The sequence below is a fragment of the Cinclus cinclus genome, chromosome 13 (assembly GCF_963662255.1).
Source record: "Cinclus cinclus chromosome 13, bCinCin1.1, whole genome shotgun sequence".
NCBI lineage: Eukaryota > Metazoa > Chordata > Aves > Passeriformes > Cinclidae > Cinclus > Cinclus cinclus.
This window is the reverse complement of record NC_085058.1, coordinates 21173809-21193464: the sequence shown is the minus strand read 5'-3', so window position 1 is coordinate 21193464 and position 19656 is coordinate 21173809. Positions and strand designations below refer to the sequence as shown.

At 57.3% G+C, this 19656-nt stretch overlaps 1 protein-coding gene across 1 annotated transcript in view; it reads right to left on the bottom strand.

Moving 5' to 3' along the window:
• ADAMTS7 (ADAM metallopeptidase with thrombospondin type 1 motif 7) overlaps window positions 1-19656 on the bottom strand; it is a 31490-nt gene that overhangs the window by 9569 nt on the left and 2265 nt on the right. The window contains exons 5-20 of the mRNA XM_062501160.1: window positions 17957-18153; window positions 17090-17173; window positions 16396-16520; window positions 15247-15396; window positions 14527-14670; window positions 11236-11380; window positions 10999-11091; window positions 10322-10467; window positions 8887-9056; window positions 8002-8135; window positions 7502-7622; window positions 6993-7237; window positions 5683-5824; window positions 4264-4390; window positions 3637-3850; window positions 6-1499 (exon numbers count right to left, since the gene is read on the bottom strand). Of these exons, the coding sequence (XP_062357144.1) occupies window positions 6-1499; window positions 3637-3850; window positions 4264-4390; window positions 5683-5824; window positions 6993-7237; window positions 7502-7622; window positions 8002-8135; window positions 8887-9056; window positions 10322-10467; window positions 10999-11091; window positions 11236-11380; window positions 14527-14670; window positions 15247-15396; window positions 16396-16520; window positions 17090-17173; window positions 17957-18153 (3731 nt within the window). The remainder of the gene's footprint in view (window positions 1-5; window positions 1500-3636; window positions 3851-4263; window positions 4391-5682; window positions 5825-6992; window positions 7238-7501; window positions 7623-8001; window positions 8136-8886; window positions 9057-10321; window positions 10468-10998; window positions 11092-11235; window positions 11381-14526; window positions 14671-15246; window positions 15397-16395; window positions 16521-17089; window positions 17174-17956; window positions 18154-19656) is intronic.

Sequence of the window (19656 nt, the reverse complement as noted above, 5' to 3'; positions counted from 1 at the left end):
GTGACACTGAGCAGGGTCCCATGGGAGATCAGCTGGGTGCGGGGCCACGCTGGATCTGGGTGCTGGGACACCCCCTCTGTCCCCCATTCCAGGGGGGACCCTGCAGCGTGGGGAGGTGAGCCATGAGCTGGGGCTGTGGGCATGGCTGGGACCAGAGCATCCTGCTGGGTGAGGCTGCTGGAGGTGAGCTGGGTGCCTGGCCCAGGCATGGCAGGGGACGAGGACACTGAAGGGGCTGTTGTGGCCACCGAGGGGATTGAGGTGGGGGCTGTAGGGGTGTGGAGCTCTGGCTGCTGCCCTCCCTGTCCCATGGGAGGCCCGTCAGCAACCACAGGAGGGGGGCTCACGGCAGGGTGGGCGCTGCCAGCACTCCCTGTCACCTCCCAGCCCGGAGCTGGGGTGGGCAAGGCAAGACCTGCCCTGTCCATGTCACGGGATTGCCCCCCTGCCTGCGTGTCCAGCATCCCCTCTGGCATTCCTGCCCACCTGTGCTGCCCCGTGGGCTGCGGGGCTGCACCATCAATGTCACTGGTGACGGCCAGACCCATTTCCCCGGAGTCCTGGCGGCCTCTCCCTGCAGACCTGGCCGTGCCGTGTCCCTCTGTGCTCGCGCTGCCCGGTGCTCCTGGCCCGTGGGACACATCCACAGCAGCACTGCCCCAGCCCGTGGGCACCAGAGCAGCTGGAGGAAGGCCATGAGCTGGGGCACCCTGCCCAAGGCTGGTCCTGCTGGGCACAGCTCTGTGGGGTCCATCCCAGTGGCCGTGGTTGGCAGAGTCACGGCTCACAGAGCTCTGGGTGGGTGGGTGCTGCTCAGAGTGGGGCATTGCATCCTCCTCCTCCTCCTCACCCAAAAAGCCAGGTGTGATGTATCTGGGGGTGGCTGATCCCACATCCTCGGGGACCGTGCTCAGGATGTCATTCACGGCCAAATCCCCGGGCTCTGTGTCTCGCTCCCGCACAGGAGCAGAAGTGTTTTCCTCCCCGGTGCCTGGGTGCTCCTCGCCGTCTCCTCCCAGCTCGGTGCTGAGCACGGCCTCAGTGGGCAGCTCCCAGGGCCCCTCCACGCCACCAGTGCTCAGCCCGGGCTTTGGCTCCTCACCTTTGGTCTCCTTCTCTGTGAAGGGATAGTAGGACAGATCCTCGTGGAAATTGATAAAGTTATAATCGTAGTAGAAATCATCCACAAAGACATTTCCTTTCCTGGCTGAGAAATCCTCCTCGGTGATAACATTGACATCGTTGGACTCCGGGACGTTTGGGATTAAGGGGTTAAATTTAGGAATGTGGTTGCTGGGGATGTAATGGATTTCATTAAACACCTCCCTGCTGGAGGAGCCGCTGCCAGACCAGTCGGCACTGTCCCATTTCTGGTGGCACTGTGGCAAGGAGCAGACCCTGTCGGGGCTGGGTCTCTGGGCAGGGTCACACGTGGCCCCGGTGCTGTTGCTGCAGTGCACAGGGCGCCTCTGGGTCCCATTTCCACAGGTCACAGAGCACTGGGAAGGGAAGAGAGAGGGACAGGTCTGTGGGGCGAGGCCAGGAGAGGTGCCCGTGCCCCCAGCAGGGCTCCCTGTGCCACAGGGCTCCGTGTCACTCTGCCAGCTCCCACCACCCAGCCCTGGGCAGCTCCTGTGCCACCCGCGGGGTACTGGTCACCCTGCCGAGCAGAGCACTGCTGCCCACATGGAGCCCTCCCTGTCCCAGAGCAGGGCTGGTGCTGTGGGCACTTTGCTCAGGGTGATTCCTGACCTGCACTCCAGCCAGGAAGAGTTTTCCCAGGAGATGGACACTGGGAAGGGCAGGGGTGAGATGATCTAATGGGTCTTTGCTGCGACCTATTGCCATGAATTGCATCTCTTCTTCTAGAACAGCATTCTTTGGAGCAGCAGGGAATAACAACATGGGTGTTGTCCGAGCAGGCAAAAAGCAAAGGTCAGGAAGGAGCTCTGCTGGGGACACACCAGCCCCCCATAATGGGCTCTTTGACATGGGTCAGTACAAAACAAACCGAGACTGGAAGGGACAACAGCAGCATTTTCTGCTGCATTTAGGGGTTGGAGCAACCAGGACTTCTGAAAGGGGGCGTGGACCTTTTAAAGTCCCTTCCACCCCAGAGCATTCCAGGATCCCCTGGTGGCCACCACCAGGCATTTCCAGGAGCTGGAATCAAACATTCCCACACAGCAGCACCTGTGAGAGGGCTGCAAGGAGCTGCTCCTGCCCCAGGATGGCAGGGAAAACAGAGATCAACTCCCTCCAGGCTGAAACTTCCCAGCAAAGGCCTCCAGCTCCATCCAGGAGATAACCCCAGGTATCGCAGCACTTGCAGGGGAATGAGGGAGGTTATTCACCAAGGCTGGGTTATCAGGAGAGCCCTTGGGACACAGATAAGGAGTGAGGGCTGCCAGGAGCCCCATGTGGGAACACACTGAGCTGGCAGGAAGGCTCAGCCTTGGGCAGGAGGCACCAGGGCTGGCTGGCACAGTGGGATGTGCTCCTGCCAGGGCACAGCCATCCCACCTGGGAGCTAAAGAAGAACAAACCAGCCTTCTGACAGCATCAGCTAATTTGGGAAGTCCATAGAGCTGGGTGTACAGTGTTTCTGAGGCACCAAGTGAAGCAGCTGTGGGCACCCAAAGCCCAGAGAGCCCCTCTGGCAGTGCCACATGGGCACACGTGCTCCTGCCTGGGCTCTGCAGGGACAAAGCTGCCCCACCCTGCTGGCAGAAGGACCACGGTTCTGGGAAGCTTCCAAGCCCCTCCAATTTCCCTAATTACGGTGGTGGTGGAAATGGAAGAGAAAGAGGGCTCTCCCTTTAAATTAAAGGACAGAAAAATGACAGAACCTCAAATTCCCACACGCATTTCTGCGGGGCTCACAAATCCATTGGTGCCAGCACCACAGAGGAGGGCTGTGCCAGCCCAGCACTGACCCACCAACAGCCCCTAATTTTCCCCTTAAACCATTGCATCCATCTTTCTCAGCCCTTAATTGTGGCTTTTGTGGGCCCCTAGAAAAACATTTCCAACTCGCTGTCATCTAGCCTCTAAACTCTCTGCTCATATTTGATTCCATTTGTTTCTTAGCAACAAGCTCAGTTCCCAGGCTCTCTCCTTTCTCTCCTGATATTTGTCTTCACTCTGAACACTTTTGGAATGGCTGCTTAAATCAGGAGTTATCATTTTCTGGTTGAAACCCTCAGCCTGTGGTTAAGCTGATTCACACAAACACAAAAATAAGTCAAGGCTACACAGAGTGTCACCATTAATCACCCCACGGAATCGTTTGGGTTGGAAGGGACTTTGGGGATCATCCAGCTCCACCTTCCACTGCACCAGGCTGCTCCAAGCCCTGTCCAGTTAAAACCTCATTTCTGCCCTCCTCGTGCCAAGCACAGAGCGTGGCCCTCACCCCGTGTGAGGGAGCAGCACAGCTCAGAGCTGGGGCAGAGTTCAACTGCCCAGAGCGCCTTCCTGCCCCTGACACCCCTCCAAGCAATGGAATTCCTGTCCCTGGGAGCTGCTGAGCCCACGGAGACACATCCACAGATTTTCTGGGAGCAGGAGCACACACCTGGGGTGCCCGGGAGCTCCCGTCCCCATCTCCCGCCCCTTTGGGACATCCCCTCTCACCTCAGACCAGTTCCCCACAGTCCAGGGGGAGGGACAGGGGACCTGTGGGTGGCAGGGCGCGGTGGCCTCCGGCCTGGGCAGGTGCTGGCAGCGTGCAGGCTGCAGGGCCCTCTGCTCGTCCAGCCCCACGCTCTGGATGCACAGCACCGTCCTCTTCATCAGCCCTGCCCCGCCACACGAGGCTGAGCAGGTCTGCCACTCACCCACCCACCACCTGTGGAGAGGGACAGGGGACAGGGAAAGGGCAAATAGAAACGGGGAAAGGCAAAAGGGGACAGGGGAAATGGGAAAGGGGAGAGAGAGAACGGGAAAGGGAAAGACCTCAGGCAGAGCAAGTAGCTGTGCCCCAGATCCATCCCACTGCCCGTCATGTGGGGCCACGGGGAAAGGAGGATCCCAAACGTGTCAGCCCAAGGTCTGGGAGCTCAGACAGAGGGTCGGGGATGGGACAGTCCCTGAGCTGTGCCAGGGTTACGTGCACAGAGGCAGAGAGGAGCATCCTGCCAGGACGGGACCTCCCGTGAGGCTCAGCCTCTCAGACAACCCCAGGGACGGTATCAGGGACCAGCACAGGCCCTGGGCCGCTGGCCGGGGCGAGGGAGAGGGGAGGAGCAGGGCAGGTCGCACCTGGCCGGGCAGGGCTCCTCGCTGCAGGTGCGCTGCTGGTCATCGGGGCGGGCGAGCGCGTCGCAGAACCGCTCCTCCACCAGACCTGCCAGCCTCTCCACGCAGTGCACCACCTGCCTCTGCACCCCTGTGGGGAACGGACACTGAGAGCACCCCCAGGGCACCCACACCACACGGGACCAGCACGGCTTCGGCAACCACGGCGCCCAGCCCCGTCCGGCGCGGCCTGAGCCACCCCAACAGTGGAAAGAAAATGAAAGCACCACTCAAAGCTGCCAGTTCCTTTGTGCTGAGGGTGTGATGCCCTCCCAGAGCCCCACGGCACCAGTGGGGCCGTGCTGCCATCTCTGCAGGATGGCAGCTGAGCTGCTGCACCTCTGCCCGCAGCCACGTGTGGCCAGCAGAGCTGTGTGCACTGGGAGCACTGGGCAGCACTCAGCTCCTTTGGCAGCCCTGCCCCAGCCCGAGTCAGGGACAAAAGGCTGCCCGAAGCCTCGTGTGCCCAGTGTGCTCCCAGGGGACTCTAAGGGTGAGCTCCCACACTGCCCATTCCTGGAACTCGTACTTGACCTGAGACATGGAGAGCTGCCACAGGCTCAGCTGAGACTGACACAGCCCTGCTGAAGCTGCTGAGCTGGGCTCTGCCTCAAGCACTTGGGAGCTTACAGGGTCCTGGGACTCACCAGAGTCTCTCCCAAATCCATGTCTCACCTCACATCATCACTCGGTGCAGGAAGAGGCGCTCAGCCCTCCTGCAGCTGCTCACCCTCACCCCACTCCTGCCTGATCCACTCCTCTATTTCCCTTCTGTTCTGGAAGCCAAGCACTCGAATCACACAGAGGGAAGCTGGTCAAACAAAGCCCGTGTCCTGGCACTCTGTGCTACCTAGAAAGCACAAGTGTCCTTGAATTCCCCTTTTCTCCAGTGCCAGCTGCTCTCGAGGAAGTGCTTGCTGCTCCCAGCCTCCCCCAGCAGCGTTCCAGAAATGTCCCTCTGCATCAGTGCCCCAAAAGCTGCCCTGGGGACCCTGGGATACCCAGCCAGGGGTGCAGTGGGGCAGGATGAGGGGAAGCAAATGTCCATACGGGGACACTGTGGGACCTCAGGGCTCTCTGTAAAACCCTGGGTGTTCCCCCCCATGGAGAGGCCCAGCCAGGCAGGAGAACAGCCCTTCCACACTCCCCGATTTCTCTAAAGCTCTTTTGTCTCCATCCCCTGCAGGGTAACAGGACACCGAGCTGGGAGCAAAGTGCTGATACAGCCCTGGAGTTCCTTTAGCACCACGGGAGCCGTGAACCTCAGCAGATGTCCCTTTCTTCTTCCCCTAAAACCTCGTGAAACCCAAGAGCCAGGAATTCCAGAGGCTCCCCAGGGATGCTCCACTGCTCGGGGCGGGTGTCCCGCAGGGCTGCACTCACCTGTCCCACAGGTGGCCGTGCAGGTGGTCCAGGAGCCAAAGCGCCAGAGGAACTCGGGCTGCTCGATCTCGTTCTCACTGTCAGCCGGGCGCTGGATCGTGTACTGGTACCTCACCCCGGGGTTGGTCTCCTGGAACAGCAGCTGGGGACACAGGGGATGGGGTGAACAGCAGCTGGGGGGACACAGGGGACACCCAGGGGGTGAACAGCAGCGGGGGGGTGGCATTGCTCCCCTGGGGCTACTCAGGAGAGAAGGAACAAGTCCAGAAGGACGTGACCCTGTGCCCAGCTCCATGACAGAGCTGGATGGGATTTGGAGTAACCCAGAGTGTGGAAGGTGTCCCTGCCCAGGGGTGGAATTTCCTAAACTGCCTCCCACTCCCAGCGGGCTCCTGCTGCTCCTGTGGTTGACACAAGCCCTGCTCAAAGCTCCTCCCGTACCCGTGCTCACAAGGGCCGGGAGTTCATCCCTGTTTTTCTTAGCCTAAGCACTCCCATTATTGCCAAAGTTTTGTTGTTCTTGGAGCTTTGGCGGGAGCCAGGGCGTCTTTCCAAAACCTCCCCATGAACATCGCGACGCTCTTGTGCAAAGGTCTTAATTAGGTTACGAATCCCAGAAAGTGATTAGTGGTGCCAGCGTTCCCATTCACAGCAGCCCTTGTCGGCAGCTGGCTCAGGATCCTGCTCACATCCCACCCGAGCTGCTACTGAAGGGAAGGCAGGAGGAGATTTTGGCTGCTCGAGCCCGTGCAAAGGCAGGGATGCTCCGGGGAGTGCATCAGGCTGGGCCACGACTGCAGGGCAGGGGGATCCTGGGGTCCACGGGATGCAGCTCCGTGGCCACCACCACCCCTGGCACCACGAGGAATTTCAGCCTGGTGCCAGCTGTGCCATCATCATCTGTGGGATGATTCCCAGTGGTTTCTCCAGAGGACGGCGTGGCCTCACGGTCACAAGGATATTGACTCCTGACAGCTTTGCATGAACTGGCAGCTCCCTCTGTCCTGACTGTCCAGCCCAGCCAGAAGCACTGGGGGCTCTTTCCCTGCTCGTGATAAGATACAGGAAAGCCTCAGGAAATGGCTCTTTCTGCTCACACTCCTCCTGTCAATAGCTTGCAGAATTCTGCAAAGGGTTTCAGGTTCAGCTGGAAGTACTATGGGCTGGAAACATTCCCCAGGCCGGCAGCTTGGCTGCTCCAGCACTGGCTCCCAAAGAAACACACCCCAAGGAGGTGCAGAGCCCATCCCCTGGGTGCAGGGAGGGACCAGGACAGCTCAGGCCCACAAGGAAGGTGGGATCCATCCCACCTGGATCCACACGGGCTCCACAGTGGGCCCTGGAGAGGTGAGGTTCTCCCAGTTCCCTGTCCTCTTGTAGGTGAAGGTGGTGCCTGCCACCCTGTAGTCCCCATTCCACTGGATGGTCCAGCCACCATTCAGGAAATACTTCTCGGGGTCCTCGCTCCGCAGTGCCAGGAAATTCCCAGCTTCTGCCACTTCTTCAATCCGGATCTCCCGGGCTCCCACGGGGATAATCCCAATGTCCACGTAACCTGGGAATGGAACTAGGTGTTGGTGGAGCCAGAGAAGATTTTAGTCGTCGGGTGGGTGCTGTGTCCCCTGGGTGCCAGCAGTGTGCCAATCTTTACACCTCTGTAAGGAACCCTACCTTGCCCTGAGCCCACCTGAGTTCCCCGCTGTCTCACCCCCCCCAAAAAAATCACCAAGCTAGAATCAAAGCCCCCCTCCAAAGGAGCAGCAGCAGCCCAGCTGTGCTGGGCCAGGCATGCTCTGGGGACAGCAGGAGGTGCCCTTACCCAGCCCCTCGCTGTCCTCGAAGGTCTTGTGGACGGTGTGGCAGGTGGAGCCGTCCCCGTGGCACACCCCGCACCGATCCTCCACCGCGTGGGAGTCGATCTCGTAGTCACAGCCCACGTTCTGCAAGGGAGCCCCACACAGCAGCACCTCCCAGTCACTCCCTGCATCGTCTCCAGGGGGCTCACAGAATCCTGGCACGGCCTGGCTTGGCTCGGCAGGGAGTTAAAGACAATCCAGTTCCAGCCCCCTGCCACGGGCAGGGACGCTTTCCCTGGGACCAGGTCGCTCCAAGCCCCATCCATCATCAGTGGGTTGTGCTCTGGCTCCTTGAGGCCAGCACAGAGGCTGACACAGCCCACACCGCTCACCCCACGGGGACCAGGGATGCTCTCCAAGCGGGGAACGGCAACAACGAGGGAGCTCAGCACGAGAGGGAGGCAAGGCTGAGCATCCAAGGGTGGGTGCCAGCCCCGGGGTGTCCCTGTGCCCCCAGCCCCACCTTGCAGATGCCGTTGATGCAGATGTCCCTGCTGGCCTCGCTGTCGTAGCAGGGTGTCCCGTCCACCACGGCGTCCCGCAGCTTCTCCGCAAAGAACTCGCGCTCGGGCCGGCAGTGCAGCTCACAGGGGTTCACTGGGGAACAGGCACAGGTCAGCCCAGAGCCCAGGGCTGGACCCAAATCCACAAACCAGCCCTGCCAGTCCGGCCACGGTGTAAAACGCTAAATACAGCAGCCCCAGGCTGCGAGGCGCCGCTGGGACACCGTTAGAACCATGAAACCTGGGAGTTTTGAGCTTTCTGTGCTTTCTGACGCTGACCCCCAGGAAAACACTGCTTTGGACTTGAGGCCTTGGAGAAGGCTTCCAAATTTGAGTGATGGAGTTGGAATTACTGGTGTGTAGTTTGAATGGAAGTGTGTGATTTCACATGGTGAAGGGTTTGGAATTTGGGATTTTAGAATACAGTGATAGGTATGGGACAAGATGGAGGTTCTTGGGCTCTTCTTCCTTCTTGTTCCTTCTTCATGGTTTCAGGTAGCAGTTTTTAGTTGGCTAGAAAGTACCGCAGTGCGGGTCACACGTGTTTGGTTACTGGGTTCAGAAGTATAAATAATACAGATGTTAGTTTTTAACCTTGTAACTAGCTAGATCTACCAACATTTTTCTCGCTTTTGCTAGCTACAAGTGTTGCAGAACTCTCTGTTCCATAGATAAGAATCAATAAAGAACTGAGCCCGAACAAGAAAATCCATCTCTCCTGCATTCAATCCTGACTCTGAGTGAAGGCAGAAGGAAAAAGAAGCCAGCCACCGATACGTGGAACTGCCGAGAGGACACAAACATCCAACTCCAGGGCCGAGCTCCGGGTCCTGCCCTCCACTCACCGTTGTTGGGCACTGGTGTCCACTTGTAGAGCTTCCCTTTGTAGAGCATGGGGTTGAACTGGCTGCACTGGAGCTGGCGGAAGGAGGGCTCGTCCGGGGGGCAGCGCCGCACGTTGCAGATCCGGAACCGCTTCCGCTCGCCCAGGCAGTACCGACCCCCGTACTTGGGCCTGGGGGAGGCAGGCAGGAGTCACACGGGGCTCAGAGCTCGGAGTCACAGCGCTGTGCGATGCTTGGGGTGGGTTAAAGTGCACCCCTGCTGCACCCCCTTCCACGGCAGCTCTGGAGGAGCTGCTCTCCATCCCACCCAGGGACTCCTCCTGACTCTGCTCCTCTGCTGCCCCAGGGAAAGGCAAAAGCTGACACTGGATTTTTTAAAGCAAGGGAGACTCGAGAAGCATCCACAATGTTTTTTTCTCAGATGCCAGCAGACCCTCACACAACGTGGCCACCATCTCCTTTTCCTTCGCTCACACCACTGTCCATGGCCCACGGCCCTCGTGAAAACTCCTTCTCCTTCATTTTGCTGAAGAGAATGAAGCTAATCATTATTTTAGGGCTGTGTTTACATGCTCTGCCCGGAGGGAACGGCTGTGGGAGGGAGGGATGCCCAGTACATATTTTCTTACTCCATCCCAAGGGCAAAGCTGAAGATTTATCGCCAGTGGCCAAAGCAAACAACTGCCCAGGAAATTCCAGTGTTTGCTCTCCTGCCTGTCCACATCTGTGTTTGGAGCACTCCATAAACCACCACAGCACCTTTGCCACAGAGTTTATGTTAAACACAAAGCCAGGTCCTGATCCAGGACCAAGATGACAGAGCAATTCCCTCAAGAGCCAACAGCACGTACCAAACTCACCCGAGGAAGATGATGGGCAGAACACGTCTGGAAGGGTCAGGAGCTCACTCCTGGGGCTGCCCCAGCTCCCCATGCCATGGAAAAATTACTCCCTTGGAACATCACTGCAAAGCCCTTTCCCTTTTTCCTTTTTTCCCTTTCCTCCCCATCCCAGGGTGCCCTGACACCAGGGCAAGCCAGGGATTTTGGCTGAATCCAGTGCAACACTGATTTGGTGACCAGGAGGACATCTGGGGAGCAGATGAATCTGCCCAGAAATCCCTGGATGGAGATGGCAGCTCCTCCAGCAGGGCACTTCCAGCCAGCGCTGGCTCACGGAATGCAGCAGGGTGATAAACTGCAGCAGGATTTTTCAAAACAACTCTGAATCAGGCTCCAAGAATGCCTGGTTTGCTGTTCTGTCACTAAAGGACACTGGATATGTTTTACATCTCCCAGCCTGGAGTCTCTGCCCTTTGTTTGAGTCACACTGCAGCACTCCCAGGGCAGGGCATGGAACAAGGTCCCTTCCAACCCAAACCATCCCAGGGCTCTGTGACTCCTGTCCCGGGGGTCCGGGCTCAGGGCTGGCTTACGTGGGGTGGCTGCAGTGCCTCTCAGCACTCTGCACTCCTGCACCACAGCTCCTGGAGCAGGAGGCCCAGGAGCTCCAGGAGCTCCAGCCACCGTCGATGGGCTCGGGCCGGTAGCCCACGGGGACACACTCGCCGTTGAAGCACCACTGCAGGGACAGGCAGCAAGAAGAGAGCACAAGGTTAGGGATGGGGAGCACCCAGCGCATGGATTGTCCCGTGGAAATCCCTGCTTCGCTTGCACGGAGGTGCCCCGGGGTCAGCTTGGCTCTGCCAGAGCCTGGAGCAACGGGAAACCCAGAGGGGTTGGGCTGGTTGAGGATTTAAAGGAGGCAACAAACCCAAAGCTCCACGGAGACCCCTCTGCAAGGGGATTCACAGCCCCATGTCAGCCCAGAGGGAAGAGCCAGAGGGGCTCAGAGCTGCCTCCCCAGCAGTGGGGAAGATCCCAGGGAGGAGCATCCTCCATAGCAGCAGAACCAGCCTTGTGCTCTTCTGCCACGGTCATCAAGTGTGGGCTTCACCTTCCCAGGTGATTCAAATGATCCCAGGTGAGTGACCTTCCCTGAGGGCAGTCCCTGCTGGGGGCACTGTGTGTTTGGGCAGTGGGCTGAGCCCATCCCTGCACTGCACCCTGCACAGTTCCTGTGTGTCCCCAAGGGAGGGGTGCCCCCCCTTACCTTGCTCTCCCCGCACGCGGTGCCATCCACAGCCGCGTCCAGCTTGGAGTGACACGTGTTCCCCACCGTGCACCACAGCGTGCTACAGACACTCTGGGGAAGCAGAGGGACATGGTTCCTGCCTGGCACAGACCAGACCCATCCCCTGGGCACAGACCAGACCCATCCTTGGGCAGGGTGAGCACAGCCCCAGCAAAGCCCCCCCGAGCCCCCCCTGCCCCAGGGGACCCCACTCACATCCATGTCATCACAGAAGGTGGAGTAGGGGCCGTACTGCAGCCGGCACTGGTGGCCCACATCGTACAGGACACCCGGGGGCACCAGGGGAAAGTCCAGCACCTCCCGGGCTGGGGGGTCATCCAGGCACAGCCCCCAGCCCCGGCTGGAGGAGAGAGGGCACAGCAGAGTCACCCCAGTGTCCAAGAGCAGCTGGGCAATGTCCCAGCACGAGGAGCAATCAGCATTTCCCACTGACACAACCCTGGCTCTGCAATCCCTGGAGCTGCTCCGGTGTGCGTGGGAACCTCTGTGGGGTGGGAGCCCCCCAGAGGGATCCCCCCATGGGGTGGCGGGGCATAGGGAAGGTGAAGGGACAAAGACAGAAGGGGCAACAACCACAAATGTCCTGGTGGAGCCACAACCTGCAGAACTGTCCCTACCAACAGGAATAAAGGAGATTTTCAGCAGCCGAACACGCTCACCCCCATATTGCCACCACAGAAGGGCTCAAATCAGCCCGGGCGGGATTTCCTTGGAGCAGAGTGGAGTGGCCAAGGCAGGCAGTGCCTCCCTCTGCTCCAACTGCTTTTGCTCTGACACTTCCCAAACACACACAGAGCTGTCACCAGTCCAGCCCTGGGTGTTCATTTAAACAAACTCTTTTCCAGCAAGGCCAAGCCCCTGGCAAGGCTGTGGTGGATCGGATTACTCGGGTTTGTTGTGGTTGGGAACTCTGAATTAACTTGCACTGAGATTCCTTTGGAACCCAAACCAGCGGCACGGAAACAAGGGCTGGCAGCAGGAGAGCTCCTGCTTTGGGGTGCTGGCAGTGCCACGGGGTGATGCTCAGCAGAACCAGCAGCTCCTCCTCCCTCTCCCATCCCACCCACCGAGTTCCACACTGCACACCTGCACACAGCCCCTCAAACTCCATGTATATCCTCACTGAAATATATTACATTTCCCTACGGGAAAAACCAGGAAATGAGTTGTTTTCAGCAGCCCAGGGGCTTGAAAGTCTCTATTTCCAAATTCCCAACATCAGGAACATCCTGCTGCTCCCAGCCCAGTGGGAAGGGCAGGATCTCTGTGGGGCTGAGCTGGGATGGATGGAGCGTGGATTGGGAACCTGGACACAGGGTCCTGGTGCAGCCTGTGTCAGGCACACACTGCCTGGCACCTCCCCACGTGTCTCCACTGAATCACAGAACCCTGGAATCCTTACTGGGAAAAGTCCAAGCTCAAGCACTTCATGCTGGATGAGCCCCAGGTGTGACACTCGTGCTGCTCTGGGCTCTTCACCCTCTGCCAGTTTGGGGTGAAGGGGCCTCACAGGTCCCCCCTACACTGTCCCCAGCCTCCTTGGGGCACTCCCTGCCCTGCCCAGCTCACAGAGGGGTCTCTGTCCAGTCTGAGGGTGCCTGGGCTCTGCCTCAACATTCCAGCTTTTCCAGAATCTATTTCTTTGTTAAATACTTTACAGTCATTCTCCTGGTCTGTTCAGTTGGCCAAAACACATCTCCAAGCAGGGAAAAATTGGCCTGAGTTTCCCTCTGGCTTCCAGGGATCTGCAGTAAATCCCAGTCCACAGGGAAAGATGCAGGGGCCTGCACTGCTCTCCCTGTTCCAGCCCATTCCCTAACAAGCTGGAGGATGGAGTGGATGGAAAACTGATTAAATCCCCATCTGTGAGCAGCCTGAGAGGAGCTGCAGATACATTTGAGAGCAGGATTAAAATTCCAAAAGCTCCCAGAGAACTGGAGGAAGGGTCCAAAAAGCCAGGACAGAATTCAACAAAAACAAAGGCAAAATTTGGAGCTTGAGAAGAATCAGCTGCACAGCCTTGGAGCTGGGGGGGCTGGCAGAGGATGGCACAGGCAGGGGAAGGGCAGCAGGCCCTGGCAACAGGAGGATGATGGAAGAAGAGCTCCAGCATTGTGGAAAGAGGCTGAAAATCTCTTTCTTTTGTCTGATTGTTTGATTGTTTGTCTGATGTAGAGCAAAGACTGAAGGGTCCCTCCACCACCAGAGCATCACCAGCCACCCTGTGCCAGCATCCTACACTGGCCTGATCGAGGGGACACCTTCCTTGGGGACAGTGCTGCCACAGCAGGGACAGGACCTCTCCCCGTGTCCCTTCATGTCCAGGCAGACCCTGACTGAAGCCCCAGCTTCAGCCAGTGCTGACCACAGTGCCAGGAATCCCTTTCAGATGCTCCAACATTCAGCAGTGCTTGTGAAATAATAATAATCTTGTGTAAAATAATAATCATCATCATCTGACAGTGTGGTTTTCTTGAACCTCAGGTCTGTTCTGAGCATATCCAGCATCCCCAGGTCAGCAGGGTCCCTCTTCCTGGCTCCCTGCCTCCTGTTCTCCTGCCAGCATCCCATCACAACAGCTCCTGGCCTTACAACAGCTCCCAGCCCTGCCCCAGGGGTGTCACAGCCCCAAGGAAGAGCTGCTCCTTCAGGGGGAGCAAAGAGACCAAAACCCCACCAGAGGAGCTTCCAGCTGCTCTGTCTCCCCCATCACAAGCAGGAAATTCTTCATCCCCAAGTGAAGGTTAAAAGCAGAGGGCCAAGAGCGCTGCGGATGCGGGAAAGCTGCGCTCCTCTGTGAGCCACACATCAGAGTAATGCCCCTGCACATGTGGGGACAAGCCCACATGGCCCAGGCTGGGATTTGGGACCATGGAATGCCTGGCCCAGCTCTCCCCTTGCTGCTCCTCACTGTTTTCAAAGCTCCCCGCAGCAAGGGAGGAAAATGTTCCTCCAGAGCAAGCCACTGGCTGACAAACCAAACTCCAGGCTGTGCTCCCTGGAACTTCCTAACGACAGCCTGAAAAATCAGCCACGGGTGCTAAAAATAAACAAAGGCAGGGAGGAATTTGGCTGGGTCTGGTTTGCCCATGTCAGGCAGAGAGAGTCGAGGAGACTCCGCAGAACCCGCGGAGAGCACGGAGGGAAAACACTCCGGTTTTATCTGTGCAAACACAGCCCCTGTGCCCCCCCAAAAAAAGTTCCTGAACCTCCTTCACAGCACAGTGAGGCAACCCAGGGAGGATCCATGGAATGGTTTGGTGGGGAGGGACCTTAAAGCTCATCTCATCCCAGCCCTGCCACGGGAGTGACACCTTCCACTATCCCGGGCTGCTCCAAGGCCCTGGACACTGCCAGGGATGGGGCAGCTGGACAAAGACCCCCAACACTTTTAGAGGGATGATCTTAGAGACAGGAGCACCCCCCCATGCGTGGGCCCCGACCCCCAGCTGCCAGCAGTGAGGAAGAGGAGGAGGAAGCACTCACTCGAGGAAGCGTGTGATGTACTCGCGGCTGCAGCGGGACCAGGTGAGAGGGGACGTGTCATACAGGAGCTGTGGAGACATGATGAAAGGTCTTTTCCCAACTGGCTCACAGTCATTGCTGCTTCCATCATGCTGAATCCCAAAACTGTGTAAGAGCACAGCCCACGGAGGGGAGGTGAGCCACGACCAGCAGAGCCACCACAGCCACCACACACAGGAGCAGGGGCACCTGCTACTGACAGCCCTGAACTTTGCCCTGTGCTTTTCATTTCAGCTTTCCCACCGAAAACTTGGGAATATTCCACAAGATCACGCTGGCGGGTGTTTTCCCACACATGGAAAACAAAAGTTCCCTGCAGTCTACTGGGAACTGCAATGTTCAAGTGACCTTGTAAAAATTTAACTGAATCTCGGGGCAAACAAAATTCTGTCGCTGATGTCACAGATAGAGCCTGCTTTAAAACTTCTCAGTGGGCAACCCCTGCTCCAAAACCTTCCCAAACCACCCCGGGACAATACACAAGTGCAATTCCTCCGGGTTGCCTTGCATTACGTGATTCTCATTAAACCCGGGGCGACCCAAAACTTAACTCTGGAATGAAATCCTCAGGGAGAAAGGGAGCGTTTGCACCCGTGAGGAACCACTTGGGAACCATCTCCCAACATCCCCGCCGTGCCCTGTGCAGCCCCAGGAACAGGAGGAGGAGGAAGAGGGTGGTACCTGTGTCCGAGCTCGTGTGCCACGGTGAAGGCGAGGGGCAGCCCCGTGTCCTCGTTGATGTTGCAGCTCCGGTGGGGTTGGCACATCCCAGCCACGTGGGACAGCCCCAGGGTCTCACAGGGCCTGTTCATGGCAGCACAGATGTCCTTCCTTGGCCAGGGGGACGGGGACACACGGACAGACAGACAGACAGACACAGAGCAGAGAGGGCGTTGGAAGGCGGCAGGACCCGGCACAGGGACAGCAGCCAAACGGGAGTGAGAATGGAGACATCCCACATCCTTCCACAGGGGAAACATTCCCGACCTTTCCTTCCCCCTTTCCTCTGCCAGTATCCCCAGCTCATTATTAAGCCTGATTAATGGGAGCTGCTGGCCAGCCTGGCTACGTTTATTCCGCTGTGTAAATAAAGCTGATGCTGGGGATAATCAAGCAATGCTACAGGGAGCACATCCCAGAGGTGCTGTGGTTTTCCAGGGCAGCTCCAGCCACCCAGGAAGAACAGCTCCACTGAAGTACAAGGCCTGAAGTGCCTCATTTCTGCTACAAAGCAACCTCCCAGAGAAGATAAAGCTGCTGTGGGTTGTGAATAATCACCCAAAGCACCACAACAGCCAGGCAGTCTGAAAGCCCCAAACCAGGCTTTGACTGCAAGGTACACAAACTTGGCCAGAGGCAGGAATTCCTGCCAGCTCCATGGGAGGTCAGAGGCTTCCCAGAGGCTCCTCTGCCAAGCCCAGCCCCGGAGGGAAAAAGGAGAATTAATCCTGGGAGGATCCAGCCCTTCTGGGGCTTTGCAACAGGGCCACGGTGAAAACCTGGCCGGGAAACCTCAACTGGGAGCTGTGTCCAGGTCTAAACCTGAGACCAGTCCAGAGAATCACAGACCCATGGAATGCTTTGGTTTGGAAGGGATCCTAAAGATCACCTAATTCCACCCCCCTGCCATGGGCAGGGACACCTCCCACAGCAGCTCCAGCCACCAGGAAACATCCCCAGATTTCACATGGCACATCTTACACGCACGTGTCCAGGCAGGGAGAGTGAGATCCCAACAGCTTCCACCTGCAGATGTCTCCCTGTCTGCCCCCACCTGCAGCCAGGTGAGATTTTAGCTGCCACAGCCCCAAACCTGGGTGGGCTCCACACCTGGTGAGCAGCACTGCGACGTCGTGGTGCAGGGGGTGGGAGTCTCCCTTCACGTTGATGCTCTTCTGCCACTTGCAGAAGCTTTTCAAGGTGTTGTCTGCATGGTGGGAGATCTTCAGGTCCTCCTGCCAACATAAAGGGAGATCTGCCTGAGCTGTTTGGATTTTGGGATGGGGAGGGGAGAGGTCTGACCCCAGCCACGTCAGAGTGGAATTAGGAGTGACTGCCAGCAAATGGAATTGCTCCATGTTTACAGCTTGTAGGCTGGGTGGGAGGACAGCCCTCTTCCTGCTTTCTTTTCATCTGTGGTTCAACCAAAACATTAAATCATCCAGCAAACAGGGGTTAAGAACCACAGCAGGAAAACCCCCTGTGCTGGCTGAGAGTGAGTGACGAGGCTGTGGAGACCCTGAGTGGCCTCAAGCCCCCCAGAGCCACCACAGCAGCTTGGACACGACCACCAGTGCCCCAGAACCCTCTGCCACCTCACTGGCACTGTGTACCATAAACCACCCCAAATCCAGGCTCTGCAGCCCCTCTGCCCATCCCTGGCTCTACCAGCCAAACGTGGGCACCTGGATTTCTGCTCCCAGGCTCAGCCAGGCCACGAGCACGTCCTGGGAGGGATCCTGGTGCTCCAGCCCAGCTCCCAGCCTGGCTGCCAGGGCTGGCTCAGCCCCAGTTCAGGTCTCACCTCCTCGTGCTCCAGCAGGATGAGCCGCACTATGGCGATGTTGATGGGGTTCCCGATGCTGGCGTGGTGGAACAGCCCTGCCACCTGCAGTGGGACAGTCACGGGGACACAGCTGGGCACACACAGCTGCCAGGACCCTGCTGCAGCAACAGCAGCTCCTGCAGGGGAAGCTGCTGCAGGCTGTTAACAACATCTCAGGAATTCCCCACACGGGAGACAAGAACAGACACCTGGGGTGAGCTGGGCCATGAAATCCACGCACACCTGATAGGATCTGTGCAGACACTGGGGCTCAGCCAGAAACGCCCGGGGAACCCCTCTGCCCTCACTCCTGTTGGAAGTGTTTAACATCTCAAAGGAATTCGGTGCTCTCTGGGTGCATTCCCCACCCCCACAAAGCCAGGGATGTTACCTGAGGTCCTCTGCCCAAGCCCAACCTTTCCTGGCACCAGCCAAAGCTTTCCTCTGGAATGCCAGGAGGTGCTGCCCTGGCAGCAGCAGAGGGACAGGCTGAGCCACCCCCTTATCTGCTTGTTTCATAGCAAGACTCTAATAGGTGTAGAAAGAATTTGTAGTTTTAGCTCATTGGATGATTTATGAATATAAATCACCCTGTACTGGGGTAACACACACACACTGAAGAAGAGAAGAAGAAATGGAAGAAGAAGAGACAGAGGAAAGAGAAGAAGAAATGCCAGGGAGCTGCTGCTGCTGCCTCTACTTGGGACTCTATGCAGGTAAAGCTTTAGCATGGACTTACGGACAATATTCTGAACTCTGCACTCATGCAATGAACTTCAGAGGCACCAACACCTGCTCGTGTCTCCTCGGAGCCCCAGCCCCAGGAGTACGTGGACGAGCCCTCACCATGTTCATGACGGTCAGCACGTACTTCTCCACGTTGGCACTGCCATGGAACTCCACCATCTTGGTGTCTGCCACCACCAGCGTCTCCACCCACTTCTCCCTGCTGATGGAGCGCTGCCTGATCCTTCTCCTCCTGCTCTGCCTCTGCTCCCACCTCTCCCTGCGCCTCTCCGACCGCTCCAGGCTCTCCTGAGACTCTGAGGGATTGAAGGGGAGAAAGTTCGTCCTTTAAAAAATCCCTGCAACTTTAATATTTTCTTTTTTAATTCAAAGGAATCGCCTTTGATGTGGAGAAGGTTGCACACTTAGACCCATAACTCAGTAACTCACGGGCACTTCTTGCTGTGCTCTGTCCCAAAGGACTCAGAGCTCAGCCTGCTGCACATAAGCAGGACACAAAAAAAAAAAAAACAAACCAAAAAAACCCAAACAAACAAAAAATAAATAAATAAACAAAGCATTTGAAGGAATTTCTTTGACCAGAACAGGGTTTGCAATATTCCACAAGGAACAGGGAACCTCCCAAAGCAGAGTCTTAGTGTTTAGGAATTTACAGACAACCCTGCAGGGATGCTTGAGAAAAAACCCCGGTGGCTCAACATTTTGGGTCATCCCAAATCTGCATTTTTCAGGAAGGGACAGTTCCCATCACCATAAACTGTGTGCCCCCAGCACAGAGATTCCCTCAGGCACAGGAGCTCTGCTCCTTCCCAAGGGGAAACAAGGGAATGTTCATGTTTGCTGGGCTGGGGAGCCCGGAGGCGGAGGAGAGCTCCTCACGCACACCAGCCACTGGGAATCATCCAGCAGGGACTTTTCCTGTGACAAGGCTCCAAGAGCAAGGTCAGGGTCAGCCCCAAGCTGGGTGAAGGCTTTACAAACCTCATCCCACACAGTGGGAATCGCTTTCAACCCATTTCGGAGGGCTCAGCCTCACTTCCCTAACAATGGACTCCTACATTGCCTGGGTTAGCTGTGAAAGGCTGTTTCATCCCCCAGCCTGAAAAATCCCAACTATCTGGACCTCTTGATGAATTGCTAATACCACTGTGACAGTTTAATCCCAGCAGCTTCCTTGGAGTTTGTCCCCATTGTGTCCTTGGCTGCTGAGATCCCAGCCAGGACCTGAGGCTGCTGCAGAGCTGGGGGTGCCCTGGGGCATTTCCCCTCGGGATGATCCTGTCAAACACCACCCAGCTGAGCCCCGTGCATTGACACCAGCTGAACACCACCAGCAGCATCTCCCTGTCCTGGGCAAAGCAAACAGCAACACAGCAGAGCTCAGTGAGAGGATGGCTGTCACCAAAATCCTACAGACTGTGGGACTCTTTTGGGGTTCCTCTCCAGGGTGTGCACAGCACATCCACCCCACTAGCCCTGATTACAGAGGAGATCCACGTGAGTTATACGCGGGCCATAGTACACCCAGAGAAATTAATTTTCAAGAATAGACTTCAAAGTCCAGAATGGATGAGTCAAGAACAGACTTCAAAGCCTAGAAGAAGCTATTAAGATTACTGCCATAGATTGAGTAATTAATTTAGAGTATCAGAAGAATACCTGGAGATAACCCTATTATAAAAGCAAACCCCAGTTTGTGAAAGCAGAGAGCTCCAGGAAATGTGCAGCACGAAATGCACTGCAGCTTCATCAGGGAGTAAAGTGCCCATGAGCTTCTGGGAATGCACCAAATTCCTCAG